This window comes from Anolis carolinensis, chromosome 2 (assembly GCF_035594765.1).
Source record: "Anolis carolinensis isolate JA03-04 chromosome 2, rAnoCar3.1.pri, whole genome shotgun sequence".
Classification (NCBI taxonomy): Eukaryota; Metazoa; Chordata; class Lepidosauria; order Squamata; family Dactyloidae; genus Anolis; species Anolis carolinensis.
This window is the reverse complement of record NC_085842.1, coordinates 322,450,969-322,470,450: the sequence shown is the minus strand read 5'-3', so window position 1 is coordinate 322,470,450 and position 19,482 is coordinate 322,450,969. Positions and strand designations below refer to the sequence as shown.

Here is a 19,482-nt window from a genome sequence, read left to right as displayed (position 1 = left end):
TCTGCCTGGGAGTCCGGTGGAAGTTCCTTCCTTGGAAACTTTTAAGTAGAAGCTGGATGCCCATCTGTCAGGGATACAGTACAGTCTCACTTATCCAACACTTGCTTATCAAACGTTCTGTAATTTATGTTTTTATTGGATAACTGTTTTATTGCTGTGTTTTGATATTTGATTGTTTTATCGGGCAAGGCCCCATGTAAGCCGCCCCGAGTCCCTTCAGGGAGATGGGGCGGGGTATAAAAATAAAATTATTATTATTATTATTCTAGATTATCCAACACATTTTTGTAGTCAATATTTTCAATACATCATGATATTTTGGTGCTAAATTCGTAAATACAGTAATTACTACATATCATTACTGTGTATTGAACTACTTTTCCTGTCAAATGTGTTGTATAACATGATGTTTTGGTGCTTAATTTGTAAATACAGTAATTACTACATATCATTACTGTGTATTGAACTACTTTTTCTGTCAAATTTGTTGTATAACATGATGTTTTGGTGCTTAATTTGTAAAAGCATAAACTAATTTGATGTTTAATAGGCTTTTCCTTAATCCCTCCTTATTATCCAACACATTTACTTATCCAACGTTCTGCCGGCCTGTTTATGTTGGTTAAGTGAGACTCTACTGTACTTTGATTGTGCTTTTTCTGCATGGCAGGGGGTTGGACTAGATGGCCCATGTGGTGTCTTCCAACTCTATGATTCTATGATTCCAGCTTAGAGTCAGTATTCTTGACAAGATTGTTGTTGTTTATTCGTTCAGTCGCTTCCGACTCTTCGTTACCTTATGGACCAACCCACGCCAGAGCTTCCTGTCAAGATTAATAAATATGAATAGTATTAATAGTAGAAGGTTTTATTAATAAATAGTCTCTTTTAGTCATATAAAGAAATTAACTGAAGGGCCTGGGAAATACCAAGCCAGGAATGAGCTTCGCATCAGGTGGGCAGAGGGGAGTTGGGGGGGAGACCAGGCAATAAACACCAGATGGAGGCAGTAGCCTCAGATGGAAGGAAGGAAGTTCAAACAAAACTGCCTGGAATGAAGGAAGAATGAGGGTTCAAACAGAACCCAGAAAGTTCAAACAGGGCTTGATAAAAGTGGATGACCTGTAATCAGGAAATTGCTGGGAAGTTGCTTACTGAATTGTGGTAATTGTTGGACAAGAACAAAGGAAAAGAGGAATGTAAAAGGAAAGTGTGTGAAACTGTGTATGCATACATGGAAACTATATAAAAGCCTCTCCGGAGTTCCATCTCAGTGCTGTGCTTTCGTCCTGTGCATACTCAACAGGCCTTATTTTCAAATAAATGTGTTGTATTTCTCATCTCCTCACCTCTCAGTGTCTGATTGGAAATAGACCCTGGAGGTTCTGGGGTTTCCCATTAAAAGGAGTGACATAATTAAGTTGCTACAGTACAATACGGATGGTTCTGCCTCTTCACATTATGCTTTGTGCTTCCTTGTCACAACTTTGTGCTGCCACCACTTTAAAGTTGATCTTTCTTTTCTTTTTTCTTTAAAAAAATATTGTTGCACATGAATGTGGATTTATACATTATTTGTTATCTGTAAAGATAACATTATTTGTTATCTGTTATCTTCTGCCTTTTCACTTTGTGCTTCTACCATTTTAAAGTTGATCTTTCTTTTTTCAATCATTCAATGTAAATTTGCATTTATACATGATTTGTTATTTATAAAGTACTTTTTTAAAATTTAAAAACACATAACAATAAAAGAGGGGCTCAGGGGTGGAATGGATTAATAGCATTTCAATGGGAATTTAGCTTTGAGTTAAGAACTCAGTCACGAAACAAATTTGCTTTGAGATAAGAATGTTTTGAGTTAAGAGCTTGTTCATGGGACAAATTAAACTCTTCAGTAAAGGTATCACTGTATATTAAAACAAACATATTGGAATACCTGAGACAGACATTGAAACACAACAAACCTGAATGTGATTTAAAAGCCATAGTTAAAACTGTGGTTAAGCCTGGTGCATGGGGATTTGAACCCTTGTCTCTGAAGTGATTGCTCTTTGCTCAAACCTGGTTCCAAACATCCTATCGGATGCCTGAAAAAAAGTAGGTAGGAAACAAAGAGGGAAAGGAGAGAAGTAAGAAAGAGAGACAAGAAAACAAGAGGGAAGACATTCAGAATTCAGAAAGTGGGGATGGTTTGAACCTGTACCATAGGGTGATTTTAGCCGAGTCAGACTCCCTCAGTTTCAGACAAAGGCATCTCCTTGGAATGAATTTTGGCAGGAAAACTGGGAGGTTTGTCTTAGGGTCTCACTGAGCCTGAAAAGGCTTGAAGGCACACAACAACAGCAACAAAGTGTAGTCCTCCCCCAAACACACAGATGGATCATGAACTGGTCCTCTGTTTAAACAGTTTGATGAGCCCTGTCCTGTTGAATGAATGCAGATTGACACCACTTTAAAGTCATTCCCATCTGACGATGCCTCTTCCTCCATTTGAAATACTATTACTGATAGTAATAATTCTAGTTGGACTCGGTGTTTACTACAATGCCTAGTATGTCTGAGCTTTGCCTGTAGGTTCATGCCAATGTCCCTCCATTTGTTTTTTTTCTACTTTATTTTGAGTCTCCCCCCTCCCCCCCAAATTAAGCTTTTGTTCTGAGAGCAAGAAATGGTTGGTTATCGATGGCTTTCATGGCCAGAGTCACTGGAGTATGTTTCTCTAGGATGTCAGGAGAAAATGCTGCTGGAACACAGCCATTCAGTCCGGAAACCTGGTTATTTTGCTGATCGTGTCTCTAAAGCTGCACCTTTGAAGAGATTGGGGTGACACTTCTCTTTCTTTACCTCTTTTGATGGCCTGGCTTTGGCACAGAGCACCAGCACCTACGCTACAACCCACTGCGCGATGACTGGGTGCTGGTCTCCGCTCATCGCATGCGGCGGCCCTGGCAAGGGCAAGTGGAGGAGCCGACCCAGGATGACGTCCCCCGTCATGACCCGGCCAACCCCCTTTGCCCAGGGGCACAAAGGGCCAATGGCAAGGTAACCTTTTGAATCTTAAAAATGCTCTTTAATCTGTTTTCAGTGAGACAGATTTACCATAATTTCAGATGGGATAGCTAATACCTCAGAGGTTAAGAGAAGGATCCAAAAGAGTCTTCAAAGATCAGAGAGTTGACTGGCCAAAATTAACAATGAATTTCAATGGAGAGATGTATAGTACCACACTTAGGCAGAAGAACATGAAATATGTACAGATCTTAGTTGGGAGACACTAGGCTTGAAAACAGTCCTTGTGAAATGGATTTAGGAGCCTTAAGAGACCACAAGTCTGTCAGAGTTTTATATTATTTAGGTCATTTCTTATGTGAAAATGGATAAGTGTTTGTAAGAATCATGTCCTATCAATATATGACCAACAGCAATTAAGCCACCTGCTAAAGATTGAGTGCCATTAATAGAGACTGAGATGTGGATGATGATGACGATGTTGATGAGGATGATGATGATGTTGGGAATGGAGAGCTGTTGGAGTGGAGCTGAAGAGAGTTTGAAGACGGAGAGTCTGGAAACCAGAGAGTTTGAAAGGTTGGAGTTTGAAAGCTTGAAGATAAGAACATTTTGTTTCGCCGTTTGAAAGCAGCTGATAAAAGCCAAGGACTGTTGTGTTTGTATATACTTTCATATAAATATTTATTTGCTAAAAGACAGTTTGTTTTGGGTTTTTCTCCTTGGACAAAGGGTGCAGCTTCCGCAGAAGGGACAGAATGTTTGGAACCCCAGTTTGATAGCTGCGACAAAGTCAACAGTGTGATGCAGCAACTAAAAAGGCCAATGCAATTCTAGGCTGCATCAAGAGGAGTCTAGTATCCAGATTGAGGGAAGACATAGTCACTCTCTCTTCTGCTTTGACCAGACCTCACCTGAAATAATCCTGTGTCCATTTTTGGGCAACACAATTCAAGATATGGGTATGGACAAGCTGGAAGGTGTTCAGAGAAGAGTGACCAAAATGATCAAAGGTTTGGAAAGTAAGTCCTTTGATGGTTGGCTTTGGAAGCGAGGAATGTTTAGCTTGGTACAAAGAAGGCTGAGAGAAGAGGACATGAGAGCCATGTTTACATATGGGAAAGGAGGTCCCATTGAAAGCTTATTTTTGGCTGCTCAAGGGCATAATAGAGCAGTGGGCTCAAAATTGCACAAAAAAGATTTTACCTGAACGTTAGGAAGAACATTTGTGGGTAAGAGCTCTTCGTCTGAGGAATATGCTGTGTGTGTGTGTGTGTCGGGGGGGGGGGGGGGTCTCCTTTTCTGGAGGTTTTTAAGCAGAGGCTGGATGGTCATCCGTAGGGAGGGCTTGGATAGTGCCTTTGCGCCTGGCAGAAGGGGATTGGGCTGGATTGCCCTTGGGGTCTCTTCCAGCTCTAGGAAACCACGATTTTCTGGTGCACTGACTACAAACTTATGGTATTTTTCTTGACAAAATTTATTCAAAACCACAAATGTGCAGGGATATGGCAGTTAAAGTGGTATTGAACTGCATTAATTCTACAGTGTAGATGCATCCTGAGTCTTGAAATATAGCTACCAGGGGCATAAATGATATTTTTCTCTTGTCTCATGCAGGTGAATCCTGACTATGAGAGTACGTTTGTGTTTGACAATGACTTCCCCGCATTGCAGCCAGATGCCCCGGAGCCAGGTAAGAATTTTTTCCTTCACTTTGAAGGCCTCTACACTATAGAATTAATTCAGTTTCACCCCATCTTTAATAGCCATGGTTCAATGTTCTTTAGCATAAAACATCAAGTCCTTTGATGTTTTATGAGGTCTTTAGGCTTCTCAGGCAAGGAGTGCTGGTGCCTCACCACACTGCAATCCCATTATTCCACACTATTGAAGCATGGTAGTTAGTGGGATCAAACTTTACTACTTTCACTCCCTGGGAAACCAGTGGACTTTGGGTTGTTGTGTGTTTTCTGGGCTGTATGGCCATGTTCCAGAAGTATTCTCTCCTGACGTTTCGCCCACATCTGTGGCATCAGAGGTTGTGAGGATGCCTGCTACAGATGTGGGCAAAACATCAGGAGAGAATACTTCTGGAACGTGGCCATACAACCTGGAAAACACAACAACCCTGTGATTTCGGCCATGAAAGCCTTCGACAACAATGGGCTTTACTTCTTCTAAGGGAAAAGAGATAGAATGCAAGACAGAGATGACAAGTAGCTTTCTGTTAAGTTTCCTGCTACCTGCATATCACCAAGAACCTGAATAGACAAAGGCAGAGAAGCCCTGTTTGGAGGAAAGAGACAGAAAGACAGTTCCATTAAGAATGGCAGTATTTTCACCCCAAAATTGGTGTGTGTCTTGGCTGAAGAACGTTGTTTTGACAGGAGAAAATGCTCAATTAATTTGTATGGGAACACTGTTGAATGGATGGAGTTGACCATAGGAGGATCACACTGGAGGACCCAGTTTTTCAGCCCTCAGATGCTGGAGTTGTGAGTGGGCTGGCCCATATCCTGTCTTGTTCTTGGTTACAACTCTCACTGCCTTCTGGCTTCTTACTGGTTCCCTCTCTTTCCCCAGATGCTGATGGCCACCCCTTGCTCCGCGCTGCGTCTGCCCGAGGCGTGTGGTAAATGTAGCTGTGTCTGGGTCAGGACAGCTCTGGGCTTTTCTTTTCTGCTTGTTGCTTTTGCACTCAGCCCTTTCTGGCACAGACTTCCTTTGCTGGCTCTACTTTGCAAGGCATGTCAGGGCAGAACTTGGGGCATAATTCTACCTCCCTCTCTTTCTGAACTGAGCATCTAACTGCAGCCCTCCTTTAGGGTTTCCCCATTTATAGGGATGACACGATTACATGGGGCAAGGCACCCATCTCGCAAGGAGCTTCATGCTGCTTTCTGGTATCTATCCTGTTCTGTCCATAGTGCTTTGTTGAGACATTTAGGGGCCAAGCAGCTATGAATGTTATGCTGCAAATTGGTCAGGAAATATACTCTATGTACTCATGTATAAGTCTAGAAATTTTAGTTAAAAATTATCCTCAAGAAACTCATTTTAACTTATCTGAGCCGCTTTGAGTGGAGAGAAAAAGTGGGATATGAATTGTTAATTTTTATATGCTCATGTACTTTGTTGTATTGTGTCCTGGATGGCCATCTGTCGGGAGTGCTTTGAATGAGATTTCCTGCTTCTTGCAGCAGGTTGGACTGGATGGCCCGTGAGGTCTACGATTATATGATTCTATGATTCTATGTGTGTTGTTGCACTATTGAGTGCCTTTGTGAGCTGCCTTGAGTCTCTCAGGGGAGATGGTGGTGGGATATAAATAAAGTTTATTTATATTTATTTATAAATATAATGATGATCATCAACAGATGTGATAACCGCATCCTAACTCTTATCCGAAAAGGAACCATCTGCTTTACTGAGCAGAGTGTCAAAAAGGTCAGAGCTTAGTCTGTCCAAGGAGAACCTAAGAGTTGCACTGAGCCCCTCATGGTGCTAGTTTGGACCTTTTTCAAGGCCTACAGAGGGAAACAGTAGCAGCCAGGAGCAACTGATCCCCTATGATGGAATTGATGTTTCCCCCTTTCTGTGGAATGGCATTTGACCATAATCTTGACCTCAAAACCTGTCTTTGACTTACACATGAGGCTGATGTATACATGATGAGTATATCAAGTACCTCTTATCCTTTAGTCTCTGGTTGGGGCCTGTCTTTCCCTTTCTTTTCTGTTGCTACTGGGTTGATCAAAGAGAACACTAGTCAAGGGCAAGGAAGTTTTAGGAAACGTTTGGTAAGAAGAGTGTTAGCCAAATCACAACAGTCCCATTCTAGAACAGGCCTGGGCAAACAGCCAGTAGGCTGTTGTGCCCAAGTAGGAATTGTGCCCAAGTTTGCTCATGCCTATTCTATAGCCAACTTCTGAAGGAATCTGCAGTAGAGGTTGACCATAGAATCACACTGTAGGTCTAGAGGGGACAGTTCCCTGGGCATTTCCTAGATTTTCCTGAGTGATTCTATAATATTTAAATTCCAGTTCAGCATATTGTCCTATTGAACAGTTCTTACTATGAGGACATTCTTCGTAATGTTTAGGTGTAATCTCTTTTCATGCAATGGAATGCACAGCTCCATTGTGTCCTGGTTTCTAGAACAGCAGAAAGCTTGATCCCTCCACAATGGGACATCCTTTTACGTATAAAAACCTGGCTCTCATGTCCCCTTTTGACCTTTTCTGTAAGCTAAACACCCAGCTCCCTAAGCCATTCCTCATAGGGCTTGACTTCCAAAACTTTAATCACTTTGACTGACTTTCTCTGGACACATTCCATCCTGTTAATATCCTCCTTGAATTGCTTTGCCTAGAACTGGAATAAGGCTAGAAAAAGGTGAGAAAATTTAACCGAAGCATAATGGAGTGGGACTTTGACTTCCTTTGATCTTGACACAAGGTGCAGCCTAGAATACCCTTTGGCTTGTATACAATCCAGATTAATCTGTATGTGGACAAGACTGACACATGGGGGCATCTGATTTGGTTGGGATTGAGTTGGATGATGGATTCTTCCCAACACTTGTTTCTCTCCTCTCTACCTTCCTTCCTTCCTTCCTTCCTTCCTTCCTTCCTTCCTTCCTTCCTTCCTTCCAGCAAAGTCATGTGCTTCCACCCGTGGTCTGACCTGACGCTGCCCCTGATGTCCCTGGCTGAGATCCGCAATGTCGTCGACAAGTGGACGGAGATAGCGGTGGAGTTGGGTGCCTCTTACTCTTGGGTACAGGTCAGTATGTGCCAGGCTTTATTTATTGAGGTGTGATGACAAGCAAGCTTTCAGTCTGGAGGGAAGACTTCTTCAGGCAGAATGTCGGAGAGGATTATAAAGGGAAGAGAAATGGGAATTGAGGCCCAGGTCACCAGAAGGGCTGAATCTGTATGAGTCTATCTAAGGCAGGTATGGGCAAACCTCAGCCTTCTGGGTGTTTTGGACTTTCTCACAATTTCTAACAGCCTGTTAGAAATAGTGGGAGTTGAAGTCCAAAACACTTGGAGGACCAAAGTTTGTCCATGCCTGATCTAAGGTCTTCAAGGAAGGCACTGTGGCCAACCCCAACATCCTCACAATCACTTTGTCCCAATTGTTGTTCATAATGTCTGGTCTTTTCCACTATTTAGGACTCAAGGCAAGTTCCAATAGTTAAGGCAAACATACAACCAGCCTATTGTATCCATAGATTCTGTTGTATCCATGGATTTAAACATCCATGTCTTGAAATATATTCTAAAATAAAAAAAGAAAATCCCCTGAAGCAAACCTTAATTTTGCCATTTTATGTAAGAGACACCAGTATACTACACCTTTTAATATAATCTCTTTTGAGCTTCCACTGATTTTGGTACCCACAGAAAGGTCCTGGAACTAAACCCTAGCAGATACTGAGGTACACTGTAGTTAGAAAAAACAGCGTACAAAAGTTTGAAAAGTTAATCTATCATAGAGTTAAAATTAGGAAGAAAACAAGAGATAAAAGTCCAGCGCGTGATACAACAGCTGCTTCTACCAAGAAAAATATCAATCCTCAAAGGCCGTCAAGAATAAATGCATCTTTGCTTGGAGTCAGAAAGATAGCGTGGAGGATGCCAGTCTGGTCTTCCAAGAAAGGAATCCTCAGTTATTTGGGAAGCAGAGCATAAAACAAGAGACTCCTATGTATCTTTTCCCCTTCTAAATGTTGGATTTTTTTCAAAAAGGTATAAGCATTAAAAAGGTAAAGCAGAAGGAAAACAACAATAGCAGTTTTAGCAGATCAGAAGCACCTTGAGCAGAGCGAATGAGCTTCAGCAGTTTACAGGAGCAGAATCCGGCATTAAAGACTATTGAAAGAAGTACTACATTTCTATTTAGGAAAGTTAGGGCCTAGCCATCTAAGTATCTCTTTGCAGACATCTTGCTTCTCTCCATGCTCACAGGAGAAAAACAAACTGGAAGACTTAGGAACTTAGCATGGGACTGAAACGTTGAATCAAAAGAGGCATGTCCCTGAGGAGTATCAGTCTAACAAACAGGAGAAATAGTAGGAGAGAATACAGAGAGGCAGAAAAAGAGAGCAATGGTGGAAGGGCTTTCCTTGTCAACTAACTAGTATATGCTTGTGGATTATATGATTAATTATGACTGTGATTTTAAATGTTTTTAAATGTTTTACTTGTATTTTATGATTTTAAATGTCTTTTAATGTTGCATTGTTGTCAAGGCATCCAATAGCTGCCTTCTATATAAAGCTGCCTTGGGTCCCCTTTGGGGTAGAGAAAGGCAGGACAGAAATATTGTAAATAAACAAATAAATTTGCCTATTTATTTCCTTGTTGAGGACTATAAACTTGTTCAGAGTGGTGTTGAGTTATGACACTAGGTTTACAATCATAAACCGCTACAGTGGGTGCTCAGCATTTGCTAAGGTTCAGCCTGAGACCCCTCTGGATAATAAAAACAATGTATGCTCAAGTCCCATCACGAAGTAAAATTGTGCCCCTCGTATATAACATGTTTATATAAAATGGCAAAAGCGGGGGAGGGGGGGGCTTTTTTGGAAATATTTTGAAAGCCGTGGATGGTTGTATCTATGGATACAGAATCAGTAGATATGGAAGGCTGACTGTACTTGGAAAAGTACTTGGTTTACTGGAATGAAAATTGGGAGTTGCGTAGCATCAGTTTGTGCCTCTGGCTGTTCTTCAGCACTCCTTACCTTCTGCGCTCTTGGCTGTAAATCTTTCTTGTTGATCTGCTTGAGTTGAAAAACCAAATTTACTCTTCAGGATGGTTACAGGGAAGTTTACAAAAAAGTGTTTGATCCTCCCTGCTCCTGTCCCACTGGAATCATTATTCTAATGGTTTGAAAGCGTCTGCATTATCAGATTTAACTGGAAATAATTGGCTACGTTTGAATTGCCAAAGGAACATGGAGTTGTTGAGAGCTTTGGCTCAGCAGGACTACAAAGCCTTTCAGCCGCTACAGCTGTGCTCCTCTGAATTTCATTTTCAACAGCCTTCTAGCTTGCTTTGAAATTTCATCTTGTTTTTGCTAAGAAAGAAAGGAGTTGAAACCATTCTTCCCTGTTAAAAGAAGACTGTTCTAAGAGGAGGAGTGGAGGGTAACTCTAGCCTCCCTTTCCAAAGTGAAAACTCACCTCTAGGTACTGATAAAGCTGCCTTTTCCTTGTCAAAATATATATGTATGAGGAATGTACATTTCCCTTGAAGAAAAATGAGTGAACATGATAGAAAAGAGGTCCATGAGCATTAGAGAAATGAGACCCAAATGAGATGACCCCCACAAGAGAATGTTGAAATGCAGCTTGAAGAAGTGGAAAGCGTTAAGATCCAGGACGGGACACTTTTCCAGTTTTATCTATAAGGAACGGAGGGTGCATCTACACTGTAGGAGTAATGAAATTTGGCACCACTTGAATTGCTGTGGATACATGCTGGGGGAGTCCTGGGAGCTGAGGCCGAGAAGGCTAAAGACTTTGTGAAACTTCAGCTCCCATGTTTCCATAGCACTAAACCATGACAGCTAAAGTGGTATCCTAAACCATTAATTCCACAGTGCAGGTGGACCCTGAGAGAGGAGGCCTTGGATAGGCTCACGGGTCACTTCTCCTTTTCCTTCTCTTGCAGATCTTTGAGAACAAGGGGGCCATGATGGGCTGTTCCAACCCCCATCCGCACTGCCAGGTAAGGAGGTGGTCTTCCAGTATCAAGGCTCAGAAGAGTCTGAACTGTCAATGACTTCTGAGCAAGAAATGGGTATTGTTTCAAGCCTCCTCAAGAGTGCTTTTTTGCACCAGTTCTGCCTCCCCTCCTCTCCCCTAAATGCTAAAGCATAAGCTTCCTTTGACATAAATGGGTTAAACTATGTATTCTTCTGAGGACTCTTTAAGGAGGCTGAAGATACTTAGCTTGGAGAAGGAAAGGTGAAGAGGGGACATGAGAGCCAGGTTTAAATATTTGAAGGGATGTCACATTGAGGTGGAAGCGAAGTTTACTAAAGTTTATGTGAAAGTGATGTAGGAGTCTTAGTAGACCACAAACATGAGTTAATGGTGTGACGTGGCAGCATCCGTAGTAGGCATGAGTAAACTTTGGCCTTCCAGGGGTCTTGGACTTCAACTCCTGCAACCTGTGTCCAGTTCTGGGCTAAGCAGTTGAAAATATGGAAAAGCTGGGAGGTGTCGATTGAAAGAAGACCAAAATGGTCAAATGTCTGGAAACCATGAATTTATCTGAGGAGCAGCTTAGGGAACTGGGAATGTTTAGCTTGGAGAAGAGAAAGGGAAGAGGAGACATGAGAACCACTTTTAAATATTTTTAAAGCAGGTTTGTTTTCTGTTTCTCTGGAGACTATGACACCGTGGAGAACTAGTTTCAAGCTTCAGGAAAAGAGATTTCATATGAATATTAGAAAGACTTTTCTGAAGATCAAAGGTGCTTGAAAGTGGAATTGGCTCCTGCCTGAGAGTCCTGTGAAGTATCCTTCTATGGAAGTTTCCAACCAGATACTGGATGGCCATCTGTCAGGAGGGCTTGTTTGGTGTCTTCCTGCCTGGAAGAAGGGGTTGGTCTGACTGGCCCTTGCAGTCAGTTCCAACTCTGTGATTCTATCCTTTTTGTTAATGGGCCCCACAAACACGTGATTCTATCCAGATTGCCTCCAGTCTGTGATCTACTTCCTATAACTGGTTATATGGGGCCCTAGGACTGATGCCCCCCTCCTTTGGTTCAGAGCATTGGAAGATGCACTCCTGAGGGTTATATAATGCAGAAACAAACAGAAGCTTAATGTGGGCAAGATTTCCCCACTTATATACAATCTGTACCAGCAGGAGAGCAACAGGAGAACATCCGCTTTCCCAATCTGTACCCAATGTTCTTTTCTCAGCTGGACAAGTGAATGCAAAAAGCATCAGAGAAAGTCACTAATATAAATGGATTTTCCCTTCACTGGATTACTGTTAATGTTTGGCTATAATGCCAACATTATTCTTCTGCCAACATAAGAGTCTCAGACACCGTTGCAGACAGATTTGTAAGGTCAGCTAGGATAAGGACATTTCCTCTGGAAGAAGAAGTCCCATGTTTTCCTGGGTATTGTGTCTGTTGAGTTAGGATTGCAAAACAAAGCCATACATTGGGCATCCTTAGACCTCAGCCCTCCAACTGATTGGGCCTCCAACTCTCAGAATCCCTTGCCATTTAAGAAGCTAAAACTTCTGGAAGTTGGAGGCCCAAAGAGCTGGAGGGCTGCAGTTTGCGAATGCCTGACATGTCTTGTTCAAGATGCTGAATTTTCTTCTTGCAGTTGCCATGAACCAAACAACCAGGTGGTGGCAATGTTGCCTCATAAATAGCTACACACTGCTCCTGTTTGCGGGTAGCTGTGGTTTGATGTGAGCGGCAGAGATGGAAATGGACCAGGCCACATGGTCTGGCACATAGAGTCAAACAGCTAGAAGCATTCCCAATCTAACCCAATTCTGTAGTGCATGAATACACAATATAATCGCTCCTGACAGATGGCTATCCTACCTCTGCTTAAAAGCCTTTAGAAGAGGAGGACGCTGCAACAGGCTGTCGAGCAGCAGCATATTCTATTGCTGATCAGTTCTTGCTGTCAGGGAGATCTCCCTAATGTTTAGATCAGGGGTCCCCAAACTAAGGCCCGGGGGCCGGATGCGGCCCTCCAAGGTCATTTACCTGGCCCCCGCCATCCGTTTTATAATATAATATTTTTTATCAGTTTTAATAATATATCATATATACATATAATATTGATAAAAATATTATGTTATACAATATAATACTAATAATAATACCATATATAATATTAAATTATATGTTATATATTACATATAATATTACAGTACAGTGGTATAGTTCAATATACATAGTAATATATAATTCTAATATTGTGCTATGCTAATAATATAATATATTGTTTGTACATACAGCTTCTCTGAGTCCCCTTTGGGGTGAGAAGGGTGGGATATAAATGTAGTAAATAAATGTAGTAAATAAATAAATGAACAATTTTAGACTCAGGCTCGCCCAAAGTCTGGCATGACTTGAAGGCACACAACAACAACAACAACAACAACAATCCTAATTAACATGACTATCTCATTGGCCAGAAGCAGGTCCACACTTTCCATTGAAATCCTGATAGATTTATGTTGGTTAAAATTGTTCTTATTTTCAAATATTGTATTGTTCTTTCATTGTTGCTGTTCTTTGCTACAAATAAGACATGTGAAGTGTGCATAGAAATTTGTTCATATTTTTTTTTCAAATGATAATTCGGCCCCTCAACAGTCTGAAGGATTGTGGACCGGCCTGCTGCTTTAAAAGTTTGAGGACCCCTGGTTTAGATGGAATCTCTTTTCCTGCATGTGATGGTGACAGGGGATAGGGAAAAGGCAGAACTGCTCAATGCCTTCTTTGCCTCGGTCTTCTCACAAAAAGAAAGCCATCTTCAACCTCAGCAACATGAAATGGACGAAGGATTGGGGGAAATCCAACCCCAAATAGGGAAACAAGTTGTCCAGGAACACCTGGCCACTCTAAATGAATTCAAATCCCCAGGGCCAGATCAGCTACATCCAAGAGTATTGAAGGAACTAGCGGAAGTTATTTCAGAACCACTGGCAATCATCTTCGAGAGTTCTTGGAGAACGGGAGAAGTCCCAGCAGATTGGAGGAGGGCGAATGTGGTCCCTATCTTCAAGAAGGGAAAAAAGAACGACCCAAACAATTACCGTCCGGTCAGCCTCACATCGATACCAGGCAAAATTCTGGAAAAGATCATTAAGGAAGTGGTCTGCGAACACTTAGAAACAAATGCGGTCATTGCTAATAGTCAACACGGATTTACCAAAAACAAGTCATGTCAGACTAATCTGATCTCTTTTTTTGACAGTGTTACGAGTTGGGTCAATACAGGGAATGCCGTGGATGTAGCCTACCTGGATTTCAGTAAGGCCTTCGACAAAGTCCCCCACGACCTTCTGGCAAACAAACTAGTTAAATGTGGGCTAGTGTCAGGTCCCTGGCTGCAGAGCACCAATAACTTTACACAGAGGCCAGTCTCTATCTAATATCTTTATTAAAGAAATATATAAAATCAATAAAAACAAGTGAAGAATATAGTTCAGAAGCAGACCTTTCAGATGAGGTCAAATATAGTCCAGAAATGTATTGTCCAATATAAGATATTAGAGTTCAAAGTTTTAATCCACTTGACCGAAACACACACTTTGCCAAGCAATAGTGTGGGGAAATAACAGTCTTAGAGTCCAATGAAGCTTGACAACAAGGCTGGAAAAAAACTTGATTCTTGGCTAGATCCGTGACTGGAGACAAGGCAAACATGAAGCATGAAACAGAGTCCGTGGTAAAACCGTGAGACAGGGCAAGGCTTGAAGCTTGATCCGGGAAGCAAGGAACTGGGATTACGAAGTCCACACATGATCTCTCTCCTCAAGCTGATCAATTGACTCCGCAAAGAATCCCTCGCGCCAAACACCTATATTGGGTCTCGTTTTCCCGCCAACAGAACTCTTTCCCTAGAGAACGAGAAACGAAACCCAACTCTGTCCAGATGCATGACTCCTTAGAATTTCCCAAGGGAAGCAGACCTAATCAGCCATTTGTTTGGCAGCGATTCTCAGGCTTCTCCGATTAGCCTCCCTGACTCCCCTGTCTTTAGAATAATTTTCCCTCCTGGGAAACGGAGGGGAGTTTTGCCCAAGGCCTGTTTGGCTGAATTCTTGAGGGCAAACATCAACATCCTGCAGGTGAAGAGACTCCGGCTCTTGCTGAACCGGCGAAAACCCCATGTTTTCCTCTTCGTCTGCCACAATAGTACTAGGAACAGGACTACAAGGCCCATGAGTCATCACAGCTAGACAAAACTACGGTTAGGTGGATCTGTAATTGGCTAAGCGAACGAACCCAAAGGGTGCTCACCAATGCGTCGTCTTCATCATGGAAAGAAGTGACAAGTGGAGTGCCGCAGGGCTCCGTCCTGGGCCCGGTTCTGTTCAACATCTTTATTAACGACTTAGACGAAGGGTTAGAAGGCACGATCATCAAGTTTGCAGACGACACCAAACTGGGAGGGATAGCTAACACTCCAGAAGAAAGGAGCAGAATTCAAAACGATCTTGACAGACTAGAGAGATGATTGGCCGAAACTAACACAATGAAGTTCAACAGGGACAAATGCAAGATACTTCACTTCAGCAGAAAAAATGGAAATCAAAGATACAGAATGGGGGACGCCTGGCTTGACAGCAGTGTGTGCGAAAAAGACCTTGGAGTCCTCGTGGGGAGGAAGAGAAACATGAGCCAACAATGTGATGCGGCAGCTAAAAAAGCCAATGGGATTCTGGCCTGCATCAATAGGGGAATAGCGTCTAGATCCAGGGAAGTTATGCTCCCCCTCTATTCTGCCTTGGTCAGACCACACCTGGAATCACACTGCGTCCAATTTTGGGCACCACAGTTGAAGGGAGATGTTGACAAGCTGGAAAGCGTCCAGAGGAGGGCGACTAAAATGATTAAGAGTCTGGAGAACAGGCCCTATGAGGAGCGGCTTAAAGAGCTGGGCATGTTTAGCCTGCAGAAGAGAAGGCTGAGAGGAGACATGATAGCCATGTACAAATACGTGAAGGGAAGTCATAGGGAGGAGGGAGGGAGCTTGTTTTCTGCTGCCCTGCAGACTAGGACACAATGGAACAAGGGCTTCAAACTACAGGAAAGGAGATTCCACTTGAACATCAGGAAGAACTTCCTCCCTGTGAGAAGGGCTGTTCGACAGTGGAACTCTCTCCCCGGGGCCGTGGTGGAGGCTCCTTCTTTGGAGGCTTTTAAGCAGAGGCTGGATGGCCATCTGTCGGGGGTGCTTTGAATGCGATTTCCTGCTTCTTAGCGGGGGGTTGGACTAGATGGCCCATGAGGTCTCTTCCAACTCTACTATTCTATGATTCTATGATTCTATGAATTCGAATCCATGGCTTCATTGTGTCCCAGTCTCTGGAGCAGCAGAAAACAAGCTATCATCTTTCTCAATGGGATAGCCTTTCATATATTTAAACATAGTTCCCCAATTACCTCTCGCCCTTCCTTTCCCCAAGTGAACAGTTTTTAACCCCTAAGCTGCTCTTCATAAGTCTTGGTTTCCAAACCTTGGACCATTGTGATCACCCTTCTGTGGACACGTTCCATCTTGTCAATATCCTTGAATTGGTTTGCCCAGTACTGGACACAGGGTTACTCCAGGTGATGCCAAACCAAAGCAGAAGAAAGTAGGGACTATAACTTCCCTTAATCTCAGTACTACTGTTCATGCAGCCTAGAATTGCATTGGCCTTTTTAGCTGCTGCATCACACTGTTGTCATGCTCAGCTTGAGTCCCATCTGCAAACTTGACCAGCCTGCCTTCTAATCCATCATCTAAGTCCTTGATGCAGAACCTGAAAGGCCCAGGACAGAACCCCACTTTTGGGTTCGTCCAGTCAACCAGTTAGAAATCCACCTAAATGTAGCATTGTATGACTTACTTTTAGCTTGCTTGGACCTTCCTGAAATCAAGATATTCTCCATCTGCAGCATTCCCTGCATCTACTGAGCTTGTAACTCTAAAAATAGAGAGAGATAAGGTTCGTCTGGCATGACTTGTTTTTTAAAAACCCATGCTGATTTTTTGTGAGCATAACATTCTTTTCTAAACACTGAGCGACTACACTACGTAACAAAATATGAAAAATTTCCTGTTCCTGGTTTGAAAGTGTTACTTCCTGTTTAATTGTTTGGTACTTGCTTTGAAAGTAGCTGTTTCACTCCAGAAACTTCATTTTTGTGACTGCCACAAACTTATGTGGAATTGGTTGAGACTCAAGGAGCTATTCACTAAAAATGAGAGCAAAATGTGCTGCAGGATGTCCCTCCCGCAAAGACAAAGTTTTTGCAGTTTAATAAACCTTTCCCATATTTCTATGATAGAACCTGTAAGAACCTATAAGAAAATGACATAACCCAGGAACAAAAATTGTGTTACATACTGCTACCTCTCATGAATTTCCTCTCTCTTTAGATCTGGGCCAGCAACTTTCTTCCCAACGAAGCCACCTTGGAAGACCGGACGCAGAAGCAATACCTGGCCAAGCATGGTGTTCCCATGCTGCTGGATTATGCCCAGCTGGAGGCTGAGAGGAAGGTAATGTCTGCTGGTGTGCAAAAAGAGCGGGGTTTGGAGTCACAGTGTTCTCATTCTCTATTTTGTTGGGGTCTTTTGCAGGAGAGGATCGTGGTGGAGAATACGGACTGGCTGGTGGTGGTCCCTTACTGGGCCACCTGGCCTTTCCAGACCCTCTTGCTCCCTCGGAGGCACATTTCCCGGCTTCAGGACCTTCAGGAGAGCGAAAGGGACAGTAAGTAATTTAATATATAATTTATCAATATATAATATATTGTACAGTAGATTCTCACTTATCCAAGACTCGCTTATCCAAGGTTCTGGATTATCCAAGGCATTTTTGTAGTCAATGTTTTCAATATATCATGATATTTTGGTGCTAAATTCATAAATACTGTAATTACAACATAACATTACTGCGTATTGAACTACTTTTTTCTGTCAAATTTGTTGTATAACATGATGTTTTGGTGCTTCATTTGTAAAATCATAACCTAATTTGATGTTTAATAGGCTTTTCCTTAATCCCTCCTTATTATCCAAGATACTTGGAGCCCCCCGGTGGCATAGTGGATTAAAGCCTCGTGACTTGAAGGTTGGCTTGCTGATCTGAAAGCTGCCAGGTTCGAATTCCACCCGGGGAGAGCACGGATGAGCTCCCTCTATCAGCTCCAGCTCCAGGGGACATGAGAGAAGCCTTCCACAAGGATGATAAAACATCAAAAACATTCGGACGTCCCCTGGGCAACGTCCTTGCAGAAGGCCAATTCTCTCACACCAGAAGCAACTTGCAGTTTCTTAAGTCACTCCTGACATGAAAAAAAAAAATCCAAGATACTCGCTTATCCAGGGTTCTGCTGGCCCGTTTAGCTTGGATAAGTGAGACTCTACTGTATATACATATAATATTTATTATTTATTTACAGTATTTATATTCCGCCCTTCTCACTCCGAAGGGGACTCAGGGCGGATCACATTACACATATAAGGCAAACATTCAATGCCTTAACATAGAACAAAGACAAGACAAATGCGGGGCTCCGAGCTGACCTCGAACTCATGACCTCTCAGTCAGAGTGATCCGTTGCAGCTGGCTGCAGCTGGTTGCCCAACAGCCTGCGCCACAGGCTGTTAATAATATCAATATTATAATATTGATAATAATGTTATAATGTAATATAATATTATACTAATAATACAATATAATAATATTAATTATATTGTATATATTAAATGTAATATTACTAATAATATTACCATATAGTGTTATAGTACAATATAGTAATTTAATGCTTATATTGTGCTATGCTAATAATATATTGTATGTACATTTGATTTGTAAGCAGCTCTGTGTCCCCTTCGGGGTGAGAAGAGCGGGATATAAATGTAAATAAAAAAATAAAAAAGTGTGTGTGGTTCTAGAGAGATGGGCAGCTGGACCAGGAGGAGGGAAGGGGTTTATCTACACCAGGTAAGGGCAAACTTTGGCTCTTCAGGTGTTTTGGACTACAAATCCCATCATTCCTAACAGCCTACCGGCTGGTAGGAATGGTGGGAGTTGAAGTCCAAAACACCTGGAAGGCTAAAGTTTGCCCATGCCAGATCTACACCATAGAATGAATGCAGCTTGACCAAACCTCACCAAACTACAACTCCCAGGATACCATGCTTGTGATACGTTCATCTTAGAGTGCATCTGCACTGTCGTATGAATGCACTTGGACCCCACTTGAACTGCCGTGGCTCAATGCAATGGAAGTTTGGGTTTTATAGTTTAGTTTTGGCAGAGAATTACACCTCATAAATTTACACGTCCCATAACTCCGTAGTACTGAGTCATGGTAGATAAGAAATCATGCATCATCACTCTCAAAAATGCCATTACGATCTATCATTCTATAGCATTGAGCTGTGAAAGATAAAATGGTGTCAAACTACATTCTACACTATGCCTTAATCAAATGTGGGGGAATATTTCTTTTTTGAGTGGGGGAGTAAAAGTTTTGATAAGAAATGTAGTTATTTAATACAGCTGGCTCTCCATATCCATAAATTGTCATGCATGGCTTGAAAATATATACAGTAGAGTCTCACTTATCCAAGCTAAACGGGCTGGCAGAAGCTTGGATAGGCGAATATCTTGGATAATAAGGAGGGATTAAGGAAAAGCATATTAAACGTCAAATTAGGTTATGATTTTACAAATTAAGCAC

At 42.2% G+C, this 19,482-nt stretch overlaps 1 protein-coding gene across 3 annotated transcripts in view; it reads left to right on the top strand.

The window, feature by feature from the left end:
- Positions 1-19,482, top strand: part of galt (galactose-1-phosphate uridylyltransferase) — a 32,235-nt gene that overhangs the window by 700 nt on the left and 12,053 nt on the right. For 2 of the 3 annotated variants that reach the window (XM_062972633.1, XM_062972632.1), the window contains exons 2-7: positions 2,876-3,045; positions 4,630-4,705; positions 5,596-5,644; positions 7,668-7,797; positions 10,696-10,752; positions 17,168-17,504. In XM_062972633.1, coding sequence (XP_062828703.1) covers positions 2,938-3,045; positions 4,630-4,705; positions 5,596-5,644; positions 7,668-7,797; positions 10,696-10,752; positions 17,168-17,504 — 757 coding nt within the window. In that variant the 5' untranslated portion in view covers positions 2,876-2,937. The remainder of the gene's footprint in view (positions 1-2,875; positions 3,046-4,629; positions 4,706-5,595; positions 5,645-7,667; positions 7,798-10,695; positions 10,753-17,167; positions 17,505-19,482) is intronic. The other variant, XM_008117864.3, reaches the window with a different exon arrangement.